Raw genomic sequence first — 14,354 nt, forward strand, 5'->3', positions numbered from 1 at the left:
GACCATGTTTGTGGGGGGGGGGGTGTGTTGGGGGGTCTTGGGGGGTGGCCATGTAAGATCGAACAGGTGTGTGTGTGGATCAAACCTGGAAAAAGCCTCCAGCCATTTTTGCAAATGTCTGCTGTGTCCAGTAACTAGAGTTGGAAAAAAGCCTTTGGACATCCACTGTCGAATGGATGATGTGGTAATTTGCTGGCTTGCTTTTTAAATTTAAAATCTAATTTGGAATGTTGCCTTAAAGGGGGTGTGTAGTTGGGAGTTGGGTTAATTACGAATAGTAGAATTTGTTATCGCATTAAGTAACTAGTCTTATGCATGTGCTTGAAATCTTTTGTTAATCAATGTTTTAATTTAATTTTTAAAATCTCTAAGGGTGCTCGTGGACTTCTTACTCCTGAATTCAGTGCCCAAACCGTCTCGTAATAAATACAAATTGCAAAACCGTTCTGATGTCGTGGCCAGGTTTCCTTTGTGGAATTGGTCCACCTGGCACACATCACCTGCCGCGTCATAACAACACTGATCTCTGTATAAAATCACAGCCCTCTTTTTGCCAGTCTGATTAACTACCTTTGACCCTTATTCTCTGTTTCCTGTTTTGTAACAAGCTCCTTATCCGTTCTGTTCCAAGTCCCCCAACTCAATTTTTTTCTGACATGAGTCATTAGTCTACTATGAGATATCTTATCAAAGGCCTTTTGAAAATCCAAGTATATTAGGTTTGTTGCTTTACTCCTGTCTACCCTTTCTATTCTTCAAAGAATAGGTTGGTCAAGCATGGTTTTCCCTTTTGCAATCTGTGCTGACTACTGTTTATATTTCAGTTTCTAGATATTTTTCTATTTCATCTTTGACTAAGGATTCCATTATTTTTCCACTACTGACATTAAGCTATTTGATCTATAGTTCCCTAAACTTGTTCTGTCTCCCTCTTGACGTGTAGGAATCTCATTAGCTGTTCGCCAGTCCTTTGACACTAATCACTTTGCTGCGTGTACTGTTTATATAACATTGTCTCTGCCATAGTTTCCTTAACTTCTTTTAGCCTGCTAGGGCGTGAGTCCAGGGTCCAGAGCAGTGGTTATTTTCCAATCTAAGTTTGAATAGTTTAGCAATTACTTCCACTGCTCCCCCTCCTTTCAATATTAAATGTCTTTATATCTTTTTTGATTTATCCTGATGACATGCCGATCAATTTATTCTCCCTAATAAAATGAGCAAATTAATTCTTAGTAGTTCCACCATTTTGCTGTCATTACCTGCAAATTCATCATTGCCAGAGTTTTTAGCTTGTTGGCCAGGCTCATGCCCAACCCAAACAACTGTAAAATAATGCGTGATGATGTGGGGTGAGCGTCCCAATGCCATCGTGTACTCGTGTGATATTTCAGTTGGCAGTGCGCCTGCTGACAATTAAAAGGCCTATTAAGGCCACTAAAGTAATAATTGAATAAAAGTTTTTGCCGCCCATCCAACCTTATGGTTGGCGGGCAGGCGAAAAGGCCAAGTGGCCTTTAGATTTTTTAGGAAACCTCATCCATGGGTGGGATGAGGTTTCCAACAGCTATTTAAAATAAAATTTAAACATTTCATTAATAGCATATCCCTGCTCATGTGACAGAGTCACATGAAGGACATGCTTTTTTTAAACAATTTAAAATTCTTTATTTTTATGTCTTAAAACCTACATCTCCCTGAGGCGGCTCTGTGCCTGTGGGAACTTTTTCTGCATGCACTTGCGCACATGCTCGCCCTCCTCCCCCACACGGGCAACGCTGAGCACTGCCGCACATGCTTCATGCTGGCGGGCCTTAATTGGCACACCAGCGTGAAATCGTGGTCCGGCTCTGATCGCAGTTGGTGATCGGCTTCCTGACTGCTCTCGCCTGACGAGGGCAAAATCCTGGCCCTAACCCTGTTCTGATTTTTTTTGTTATTTATCCATTTTGACATCTTAATGTTCTTAAGTTGTCACTAGCCCTTTTTATTGCTTTTGACATGATTGGTTCTTTGACAGAGACACCATGCTTACTGAATTGCTGTAATCTATCATAAGTTGACAAAGTTATATTACAAATAAGAATGAATATCTAACGTATGTTTTTCACATTAAAAATAGGTCCTGACCAGAATTATATAAAACTCTCAGCACTGATACAGCCATTGAGATTTGTCAATTGTGAGAAATGGATGAAACTTTAAAAAATATTTTTGGGGAACATTGTGTTATTCTGTGAAGGTTTATGTGTGTGCGTGTGCGTTGGGAGGTAGGTTGTCTGGGGGAGTTAAAACATGAAAAGGATAGAGGTGTTAGGTTTGAGATACAAGTAAATAGGTTACATCTAACATTTGCACATTTAGAAAAGTTGAGAGTTTGTTTGAATATCAATGGGAATTCAGAGGTTACAAGAAACGTGTTTGCATCTTGCAGAAGTTTCATAGGTAAATAGAAGTGGGGATATTACATTTTATTGACCCGAAAGCAAAGATAGAATAGAGACATGAAAGAATTTATACTTGGAAGAATTTGAGTTTCAAAGAGGTGTGAGAACAATGGAACCTGAGATGGAAAGGGGGGAAAATATTTTAGAGTTACTGTAGCTGTGAGCTATAGTTGGGAGGCTGTTTGAGCTGCAGTGGCTAGAGTTGGAGCTGAGTTGGGAGCGGTGGCTCTGGGCTGGGAGCAGAGGCAGGTTTGAATCAGCCATCCAGTCAAGTTAGAAAAGTCTTGGGCTGCATGAAGCAGTCTTATTTGGAAGTTTGGATTCCCACAGCAGGGTGGAAGAGGTCTTGTGGTATGTCTTTAGTAAGGCTACAGCAGTTTGCCTTGGGTAATATTACTGGGCTTTTATAGTTGAACATCTGTAAGGGACTGTTGCCTGGAAGGTGTTTACTTGTGGTTCTGACCAAGTAGAGAGTCTTTTTGGAAGAATGTTTTGTAAGACTAAGTTTAACTGTGTAGCTATAATCTTAGGTGTTTAAGCTTTCTTTTATTCTTGTCAATAAAACTTTTAATTTTTAAAATCCCAAAGGTGTTAATGGACTTCTTGCTGCTGAGATCAGTAAATTGTTGTCTTGTTTTCAGAATCCAAAAATAAAGGTTATGGCCTGTATGCCAAGTTTCCCTCTGGGATTTGGTTTGTGCAGCAATTAAATATCAGCTGTGGTCATAACACCATATCAGTGTTCAGACTACACACAGCCTTTCCCCCAGTCTAACTCTGTCAGTTTATTCTTCTATTCCCTTCTACCTTGTGTCCTTTTCTAGCTTGCTCTTAAATGCATCTATATGCCTATTGATAGCAAATTCCACATTCTAAACATCTCTTGTTAAGGAGATTTCCCCTGTAAGCCTGATAGATTTGTTATGGACCATTTTATATTTTGATTCCTAGGTTTGAACTTTCCCTAGTGAAAACAGTTTCCTTGCATCTCCTTGCCCCGCTTTCCTGTTGCTGCCTTCTCTGATTTCCGCTCTTTTTATTCTTTCATGGAAATTGAGTATGATTGGCAAGTCCAGCATTTGTTACTTGTCCCTAATTGCCTTTGAGAAGGTGGTGGTCAGCTATCTGGTGTAGGTACACCATGTGCCTTCTGCTTCTCTTTTCCTTCCTTCCCTTCCCTCACTCTTCTTTCTTTTCCCTTCTTCCCTTTCTCACCCCCCACCTTCTGGTAGTATAACTTGATTACAGGATGGTGTTTTTGTAGGTGGTTTCCATTATAAATATGGCTATTGAATTTATAGAATCATAGAGCAGTTTGAATTCATAATGGATATACAAAAATAAGGATATTGTGTGAATTTGAATAGGGACTGAATGCTCTCTCTAGCCAATTAGCTCATCCTCTACACACAACCTTGATTCTCCATTTGCAATACCACAGGGTGTGTTCTATAATTCACACCCATCATTCCTCAAGATCAGTTTGTATTTAGTGAGTCAATGTGCAGTGTATCTGTAAAGTTGCCGTATTGCATTAATAAGTATTGTCTTCCTATAATTAGTGTTGATGTTACAGTTAGCATTGGAGTACAGAGCTATGAACTACAGGAATAAGCCATGAGGTCCAAACAGCCCATCTCGTTTTGAGACCATATCAAACTGTTTATTTCTCATTCAATCCTCCTTCCTCCAGAGATGCACGAAAATGCTTCTTGAACTCAGTTATTTTGTCTGCTTCGCTGACTTGTTTTGGTTAATTATCAACAACTATTATCAAGCATTAGTATGGCCTGTTTAGCGTAATGCAGGTCATCTCTCTCGAGTCTGTTAGGGCTGAGAACACATAATAAATATATGTAACTAAATATATATAATTGTTCGGTAAAACATGAAATTTTGTTTGATTTCTTTTGCAGCTGACATTGATGATGATGATTTGGAAGAAGTTGATGAAATTCTACCTGTCAGTTCTCTTCGTAAACACCATATTGACTCAAAACCTATTGACCTTCCTCTTGCAATAGTAAGTTATTTTGTTGGCATTCTTGTAATGTTTTAAATTGATCTGCTATTCATCAACATACACTTTATGCCCTTTGCAAACTCATTTCTGTTTTTAGTGGAGCAATGGCAAAAGTATCAAACTTAACCTCAGTGTTCCTGAGATAGCATGAGAAAAATTGATCCAAGTTTATGTTCCAGATCACCTCGCCAACGCCTCTACTTGAAGTGTGCAGATATCTTGTGAAGTCAGGATCTGGCTATGTTGCCCACTCCCCTGGCCAAATTTACAACCTGTGTTTCAGTCCTAATTTTAACTTAGGCCAGGCAGCCAGAAATTCAGAGGGATGAACGTGTGGCTCGAGGCTTCATTAGATTATCATGGGTGGTCGGTCCTTCCCAATCACCTGTGGAAACTGGCAGCCTGCCGCATATACTTTCATTGTGGCTCCCACACTACGTAAGATAGGTATGCACTCCTTATAGCTAGGTTTTATTCACAGCTTTCACATCCTGTCATGAAACTGTTTTTAAATTGGTGGCAATTGTCAGAAATCATGTATAAAGGCTTGGTAACTTTTGTAGAAGTTCACAAAACAACCATTCAGGGTCTGAGCTCCAGCCTTGGGAGATGGATGTGCACCTTGGACATTCCTGGCCAACCTCTCAACTTGTAACCTCCATACGCTTGAATTCATCCAAAACTCTGCTGCCCATATCCTAACTTTTGCCAAGTCCTGTTAACCCATCATCCCGGTGATTGCGGACCCACATTGGCTCCTAGTTCAGCTTTTTAAAACCCCCATCCTTGTTTTCAATTCCCTCCACAACCTGGCCCCTGCCTATCTCTGTAACCTCCCTCAGCCCTACAAACCCCTGAGATCCCTGTGCTCCTCCATATCTGGCCTCTTGTACATCCTCAGTTTTCATCGCCCCAGCATTGGCTTCCGTTGCCTGGGTTCTAAGCGATGGAATTCTCTACCTCACTGTCCTCCTTTCAGATGCTCCTTAAAACCTACGTTGTTTATCAAGGGCTGGATTTTCAGCTTGGTGTGGAAGCACACGCCTGACATGCGTGATGACGTTGGGCAAGCATCCTGACGTCATCATGCACTCGTGCGATATTTCAGTCGGCGGGTGCACGCGTGAGTTGGCAGCGCGCCCGCTAACAAGTAAATGGGCAGGTAAGCCCATTAATAAATTAGTTAAATTGAATTTTTCCCTGCCCGTCCAACCTTACGGTTGGCGGGCAGGCGAAAAGGCAAAGTGCCTTTTTGGATTTTTGAGGAAACCTCATCCACGGGCGGGATGAGGTTTCCGATGTTAATTAAAAATAAAATAAAAATGATAAAATCTCATTTTTAACATGTCCCTGCTCATATGACAGAGTTGCATGAGGGGATATGTTGACCTTAATTTTAAAATCTTTATTTTGAATGTAGGAATCTTCAGCTCCCTGAGGCAGCTCCCTGCCTTCAGGAAACTTTCACTGTGCTCTCCCCTGGGTCTGCGCTGACTTCCGCACTTCCCCTCCTCACTCCCTACACAGGCAGCATTGAGCGTTTCAACGTGCGATTTGTGGCCATTAATTGGCCAGCCAGTGTGAATTGGTGGTTGGGGCCCAATCGCAGAGCAGCTGGGACCCGCCTGGCGTGCCCCCCCTGACGAGGTAAAAATCCTATCCCAAGTGTATGGTCACTTTTTTAACATCTCCTTAACTGGCTTGCTGTCAGATTCATTTTGATGTGCCTGTGAATTGCCTTGTGATTTTTCTGAATACATAAAGGCTCAGTGCAAGTTGTTGTTGAAGTACCTTGATCATAAAACAGTAGCAAATCAGAAATGGGGAAGTAGGAAACTTAAAAATTCAGATTTTGTTTTATTAGATCAGTCAAGCACTCACTGATCTAGAGCAATTGACCTTGGGTTGTATACTTGCAGCACAGGTGGCAGACCAGACAGCCAAGATCAATTTACGGTGGTGGAGAAGTGCATGTTTGGCCTCTATTACATGGGGGCCTGGTGTCGAATTTGGCTCAGACGCCAGGCCAGCAAGGAGCAATCATTCCACTGACTTACCACTGTTCTGTTTGCAAGACCAATTTCATCGCCCTTCTCCCCAAAACTTGCCATTACCACCCTTCCCACCCCCACCTTCATCACAATGTGAGGTACGTGTTGTGCTGTTGTTTAAAAAAGGATATATTGTGAGCCGATACACTGATTTTAAAGAATTTGCTTTCTCTGATAAATTGGAGAGGTGAAGGAGCAGCGAGAGTAAGAGATTTTGAAGGAAAAAGACAATTTTGGTTAGGTGGAGCAGTTTTAAGAAAAGCTTAATTTGAAAAAGGCTAACAATATAGTGCAAGTCAACAAAGTTTGACAGCAAACAGAATAAAAGTGCCCCACAACAGACTTGTAAGCAAAGTTCTAGCTCAAGAAATAAAAGGGATAGTGGCAACATGGATACAAAATTGGCTGAGTGATAGGGAGCAGAGAGTAGTGGTTAGTGGATGTTTTTTAGGCTGGAGGAAGGCTTGTAGTGGAGTTCTCCTGGGGTCAGTGTTGGAACCCTTGCTTTTCCTGATACATATTAATGGCCTAGACCTTGGTGTACAGGGCACAAGTGAGGAGGGCAGTGTAGAACTTCAAAGGGACATAGACAAGTTGGTGGAATGGGTGGACAGGTGGCAGATGAAGTTCAAAGCGGAAAATGTGAAGTGACTCATTTTGGTAGGTAGAACATGGTAGACAATATAAAATAAAGGGTACAACTCTAAAAGGGTACAGGAGCAGAGGGACCTGGGTGTGTACGTGCTTAATTCATTAAAGATGGCAGGACAGGCTGAGAGAGCAGTTAATAAAGCTTACAGAATCCTAGGCTTTATTAATAGGGGCATGACGTACAAGGGCAAGGAGGTTATTTTGAACTTGTATTAGACACAAGTTCAGCCTCAACTGAAGATCGCGTCCAGTCCTTGGTGCTGTATTTTGGGAGGGATATGAAGGCGTTGAAGAGAGTGCAGAAAAGATTCACAAGAATGTTTCTAGGGAAAAGGAACTTCCGTTACGAAGATAGATTGGAGAAGTTAGAACTGTTTTCCCTGGAGAAGAGAAAGCTGAAAGGAGGTTTGATAGTGGTGTTCAAAATCATGAGGGGCCTGGACAGAGTAGGTAGGGAGAAACTGTTCCCACTCATGAAAGGATCGAGAACCAGAGGACACAGATTTAAAGTAATTGGCAAAAGAACCAAAAGTTCCTTGTTAACCTGTAAATAAAAACTTTTGCCCGAGTTAGAAATTAACGTGCTGATTGCCTTCTGATACACTGCCCACAAATAGCCATTCTTCATATCATTAACCTGGACACTAAGCTTTAAACCAGCTATTTGATTGTAGGAACCATCACAGCCCAAGTAATGTCCCATCCCCACCTAAGGCGCATGCACACACAGCTTGCATACTAAGAACAGTGTGAAAGGCCAGTTGTTGTTTTCCTCCCACTTGCTAGCTCTCGACTGTTGGTTGTTTGTCAGCTTGTACAGTGAGGCCATTTGATCATGGAGAAAATTGCATGATTCTGTTCTTACTCGAGGCCCACTTTATGGCATAATCAGGAATGGTATCCTTGACTTTTCATTTCACTGTCTAATCTGGGGATGTAGAAAGAAAGAGATTTGTATTTATATAGCATTTTTAACAATCTCAAGAAATCCCAAATCGCTTCACAACCAATGAATTGCTGTGTTTTTAAATGTAATCACTGTTGGTGTGTAGGAAACATGGCAGCCAATTTGAACACAGCAAGCTCCCATGAACAGGAAGGTGATTATGCCCAGATTTTTTATTTGCGATGTCAGTTGAGGAGTAAGTATTAGCCAGGACACCGGGGAGAAATACCCTACTTTTCTTTGATATGGTGTCATGGAATCTTGTATGTCCATCTGCGAACAGAGGGGACCTTGGTTTAAGAAAGACTGTACTCCCTCAGCACTACACTGGATGTGGTAAACCTAGGCCATGTATCCAATCTCTGAAGTGGGGTTTGAACTGACAACTTTATGACTGAGCTGAGAGTCTTACCCACAGAGCCACGGCTGAAAACATGAGCCCGGTTTTAATCTCCTGTGATATGCGCTAACCCTCAGTAGAGAACAATCAACAGAATTAGGAGTTTCTTCATCTTTTATTTCCAGATTTACCAGTTAAGTATTGGGAGAGCGGTGTCTGTAGTTCCTAACTTTAACCGCTGCCCTTACAAACTCATATATAGTGTATGCCCGCTCCTGAGCAAAGGATCCATCATGATGGGTGTCTCTGTATTTTATATAAGTGAAGGTTTCATATGGAAGTGGTATTGGTTTAATGGATAGAAAATGAGATGATACCATATTTTTAAGTTTGGGAAGATCACTCTGGGATATTTAAAATCTGATTTCAGCAGTAAAAGGATTTAGCCTTTGGCAAGTCCATTCTGTAATTGACAATCTTTGCATGTGTGTATAAATACACATTTATATTTTGCTGTTGTCGTCACAGACCTGTAGTTTTAATAGCCACTCTCGCAACTGTTTCCCAAGCTACTGTTCATTCTGAAAGGAGATAAGGCAGCTCTGGTGAACTTGTTGGGATTAGTCTCTAAGAACTTTGGTGGGGGGCAGGGGGAGGGGAGAGATGAGTCCAGAACTCTGGAGAATATGCAAATACTGGAAAAAGCACAGTGGGCCAGTCAACATCTCTAACAATAATGGCAGTCTAAAGATTTGGTTGTGCAGTTGAAGGCTCCAACCTGAAATATTAATCCGTCCTCTCTGATGCTGATTGAGCTCCCGGCAATTTCCAGGTTTATGTTTTTTACTTCAGATTTCCAGCATAGGTTTTCGGGCAGATAAAATATTACACATGGTTTGCAAAAATATACAATCTAAATGTGTAGTGACTTGAATTCAGTTAGCATATTGTGCTTTAAAAAGAGATTGAAGTACAATAATAGACCTGTGACTTGCAATGCCCAGACAACAAGACAAAGCAATCAAGAAAGCAAATAGAGTCCTGGAATGTTTAGCTAAAATATTGGAATATAGCTCAATGAAGGTTATATGAAAGCTTTATCATGCTAGAAATATTAGTGGAAAGAATTAAATATAGGCTTGGCTCAATTAGCAGCATTTTCATCTCAGTCACAGGCCTCACTTCCAGGACTGGTGCATGTATTGTGGGCTTCAGTACAGCACTAAGAGTGTGATGCAATGTTAGAGGTATCACCTTTCAGATGAGAAGTCCAGCTATGTCCTGTGATCAGCCTGTTCCTCCCTCAATCAATTAATACAGCAGAGATTAATTGGTCACCTGCTTGGTTGCTGTTTCCAGCATCCTGACAACAGTCATGACTGACTGTGCAAGTATGAAATCCACTGCACATAGAGTGCTTTAGAATTCAAATTTGGCAATGCAACGATGGTAATTTGTAAAGACAGGTTTGTCATTTTGCTTTTATGAGGTAGTCACTTCTATTAAATTAGAGCAAGGAATGTCAAATAACGAATTAATTGTTCGTTCATAGGATCAGAACAGAAGGAAGTCATTCAGCCTATTAAACCTGTTTGGGCTTTTTTGAAAGAGCTATCCAGTTAATCCCACTCTCCCTGCTCTTTCCCTATAACCTTGCAAATCTTCCCCCTTCCAGTATTTATCCAATTCCCTTAAGCAAAATAGGTCTGAATCTACTACCAACTACCAATCCAGATTAAATGACTGTGTTTAAAGAAAAGTTATTCTCATCTCCCTCTAGCTCCCTCTACACCGAAAGTAATAGAAGTAAAATGGAATTAGATGCCATGATTTGTCAGACAGCCATGTATCTGACGGATGAACTTTAATAGGCCAGTTAACAACTTCTCTTGAAATTTTCACGTTTCAAGTAGGCAATTTAACTTATTAAAACAAGTTCCTTCAGAGGGCCAGCACAGATGTGATGGGCTGAATAGCCTCTTTCTGTGCTGCAACCATTCTATGATTCTATGATTTTGTTTGCAGCAGTTGAAAAATCTTCTATTTGGGTCCAGCTTTTCCTGCTTTGCTGAGGAGTGGAAGATACAGAGTTTCACCTTTAATGACCTACCTGAGTTAAGATATGGCATCGTTCAGAAGAAGGTGAATATTTTTCCTTTTTTTTCTTACTGTACCATACCATAAGAAAGCTATGTAATTTAAGAAATAATATTTCTTGTGTGCTGAAAATACCTCAGCTCTGATTGAGCTATGTGAAAACCACACTGTTTCCGAACCAAGAGATAATACTCTGGCACCAACCCCCTCTGTAATTTCCACTCTTGGTATGAGTCCACACGGGAAACCCACGGGTCCAGTGATTATTTGGCTCTCACCCATTCTGTAATAGTTGTCCTTAGCATGAGTTGGTTCTGCTAACCTGCAAGTCTCGTATGACCTGGCACCAGCTTACCCCGTGATTCCCACCCTCTGTGCGAGTTCACACTGGTAAAACCCACAACCTCCATGATCGTCTGACACCAGACAACATGTAATCACCAAGACAGCCTACTTTCACCATGTCATCTTTCTCTGTCCTGCTCAGCTCATCAGCTGTTGAAATGCCATCCACGTGCTTGCTACCTCTAAACTCGACTATTCCAATGATACTCTCCTGGCCAGCCCTTTGCCTTGAACTTTCTGTATCCTTCAGCTCGACCCAAACTTTGCTGCCTGTCTCCTTAAATTAGCACCAAGTTCCCGTGTTCTAAATCTGTCTGACTTATTACATTTTAACATGACTGAAAAATACCTTGCACTGTAATGTCTTTTTGCAGCCAATTAGGTACTTTTGAAGTGTAGACACTTCTGTGTAGGGATGCTATTGCACTAATTGATAATTAATAATAATAAACTGTGGATAAAGGGGAGCCTGTAGATGTACTGTGCTTGGATTTCAGGAAAGCATTTGAAAAGGTGCCACATCAAAGGTTATTACAGAAAATAAAAGCTCATGGTGTAGGAGGTAACATTAGCATGGATAGAACATTGGCTGGCAGAAAGCAGAGTTGGCTTTGTTCACTGACGCTGGGTCAAAACCCGGAACTCCCTCCCTAGCAGCGCTGTGGTTGTACCTACACCTCATGGACTGTAGCAGTTCAAAAAGGCAGCTCACCACCACCACCATCTCGGGGGCAATTAGGGGATGGGCAATAAACGCTGGCCTAGTCAGCGACGCCCACATCCTATGAACAAATAAAAAAGAAACGCATTTTAGAGGGAACATTGGTCATGCATGGTGTGTTCATTGCAACACGCAGTACGCTTCAGATTACCCTGCAGCCACTCCCCTGTGCAACTTTGTGGGAACATTGCTGTACCACCTCTCGCCTTCCCAAATCAAATCTTTAAGCTGAAAGGATCTGCTCCAGGATAAACTGATCTGCTCTGTATCAACAATATCGTGGGTGTGGCCAGGAGCCGAGGAGACCGAGATGAAGTCTCGGCTGTCTTTGTATTTCAAAGTGTTATCTTAAACTTCATTTCAACTATAAAGCTCCCAGAATGACACAGTGCATAGCCAGGGTTTGTTTATTTTGGAAGAACCCAGTAAAAAGGATTGGAGACTGGCCCTGTCACTTGGTCCTGCTGTGCACTGGTGAGATGGACAAAGGCTTTGGCTGTTGCCATGTGAGACTATATAAATGTCCTCTCGCTTCCCATGCTTGAGGACTATGAAAAAGTTATTCATGTTTATTAACCTGGCTGGAGCTGACTGTGCTAGATCATTTTACTTTAAATATCCCAGAGTGGTTGTTTATTTAACTCTTCCTTTGATGACCTGAACTTGAATTCATCACCTTCTGTTCACACAGAACATGCAATACAGAAATAGACCATTTGGCCCATCGTAGTTTTATGCTGGTGTTTATACTCGAGTCTCCTCCCATTCCATTCGTCAGCCTTTCAGTATATATTTTTATTCCTTTAAGAAATAGTTTGCTAATTATGTATAAAAAATGTAGAATTTTGTTTCTTTATTTTCCCCATTGCCACCCACTTTTGTTATTTAATCTCCCCTGTTTTCCACCCTATCAAAGACCTTCCCTTTTGTTCTTTCCTCTTCCCACCACCACCCCACCTGCCTCACCCCACCCCTTTCACAACCTCTGTACTTGCTTAAAACCTGTTACACCTTTAACTTTTTTCAGACCGGATGACAGGATATCGATGTGAAATGTTGTCTTTGCACAGAAGCTGCTTGAGCTGCTGGATATGTCCAGCATTTTCTGATTTTATTGAAGCCCTCTCTAGTATGTCTTTATATTCTAATTCCAGAACGGCCCTACTCTAAAGATGTAATGCTTTGTGTTTCGCACACCAACTATTGTGTAAAACTTCCACATTAATGGCGAATCTGGAACTTAACCTTACAAAGAACCTTGAACTTAAGAAACTGGCTAATCACAACCCATGAAAGACCTTCGCAGAATCAAGAAGGCTTTCACCCCATCACTTTGAACTAGATTGTGGGCTCATGATCTTAATCCAATTCCGGTTCTAATGTCTGATTCAGTAATTTGCTAAATCACTTTGTGTGATAGTATCTCCTCAACTCCCTGGATAAGTGAGACCAACCCAGGGAAAACAATTAGCCAAAAAAAAAATCCTTTGAACCATTTTTAAAAATGAAAAAGTTATTCATAGCATGGCTTCCTCTTCAAGCTCTGTTCAAAATCATTCTTCTCAAACAGCAAGCAATCTGACACTTGCTCAAGATTGTGTTATCTTTCTGTACATACAATTATATCATAGCAATACTGCCCATTGTTTTTTCTACGAGGCTACTTCAGTTCCACTTAATACATTGCCGACCGAGAGGCATTCATGTTGTCAAGGTAGGTTTTAAACCACCACTGATACTCCACTCTTACGACCCCATCATTCAAGGGATTGCTCTCAGTACAAGAAACAATTGTTGCCCAGTTTCAACCTGGCCATCTTCAGAACAACAAAAACTGGGACATATGGAGAAACCTCCTTCCCAGTCACCAGGCCATGAACAGAATAAAATGAAACCTGGCCCTTCTATGCTTCTTTGAGATGCAACTTTCCCAGCTGATAGGGTTCCTAGGTTAGGGTTAATTATAAAAGGAAACCTTCTCCATTCACTGCTCCTGGTCCTTTTTAAGCATTTTTGCTTTAGAAATAACATGAAAGTCGTAAAGTCACATCAACCCTCTCTGCTTCAGAAAAAATAAGTTGTCCTCAAAAGTGTGAAACGGGAAGAAAGGACTGTGCAATTGGTGTTTTACCCTGTGTTTTATATTGAAATACATGTGAAACTGATTCAACGTGTATCTATCAGTACCCAAAGAAAATTGTGGTTCAGAATTTCCAAAAGCCATTGTGCGAGCCCAAAAGACAAATATTTAGGAAAAATTAACTAAATCTGAGAAAGCATTGAAGAATATTTTTGTTAATTGTCACGGTCTTGTTAAGAGGTGGGGATTAGGGAGAAACAATCACAGTTTGGATTTCTTTGACCGATGAATGTTATTGGAATTTGGGTGGTAACTTGGATTTTTCCAGAAGATTTTGATGAAAGAAGAATAATAACTATGTATGCCCTGGTCTCCATGTTTTCCTGTGTTAATATAAACATCAGCATAGTAGCCTCTAGAAAGGAACCACCATTTTTACATTTTTCCTTGTCCTTTAAGAGTGTTTGCTTATTTCAACAGCACAGTTGACAACTTAAAAGGTATCAATTTTTTGACTTGCATTGAATATAAATGGATAATCCTGTTTTTCCCCAACATTAGTACAGCTCCTGGAATCCCATTTGATATAAATAGGATTTGACTTGCCGTGAATCACTGGCTTTGATTAGAACGTTAAACACTCAGGTAACAAAGTA

The 14,354-nt window shown here is 41.0% G+C and overlaps 1 protein-coding gene across 4 annotated transcripts in view; it reads left to right on the forward strand.

Annotated features, from left to right (window-relative positions):
• Positions 1-14,354, forward strand: part of mindy4 (MINDY lysine 48 deubiquitinase 4) — a 194,384-nt gene that overhangs the window by 69,100 nt on the left and 110,930 nt on the right. For 3 of the 4 annotated variants that reach the window (XR_005942690.1, XM_041185172.1, XM_041185170.1), the window contains exons 7-8: positions 4,361-4,467; positions 10,481-10,597. Coding sequence is in view for 3 of the 4 variants with exons in the window: in XM_041185172.1 (XP_041041106.1) it covers positions 4,361-4,467; positions 10,481-10,597 (224 nt within the window). In the remaining variant the exon portion in view is untranslated. The remainder of the gene's footprint in view (positions 1-4,360; positions 4,468-10,480; positions 10,598-14,354) is intronic. The other variant, XM_041185171.1, reaches the window with a different exon arrangement.

The sequence above is a fragment of the Carcharodon carcharias genome, chromosome 3 (genome assembly GCF_017639515.1).
Source record: "Carcharodon carcharias isolate sCarCar2 chromosome 3, sCarCar2.pri, whole genome shotgun sequence".
Classification (NCBI taxonomy): domain Eukaryota; kingdom Metazoa; phylum Chordata; class Chondrichthyes; order Lamniformes; family Lamnidae; genus Carcharodon; species Carcharodon carcharias.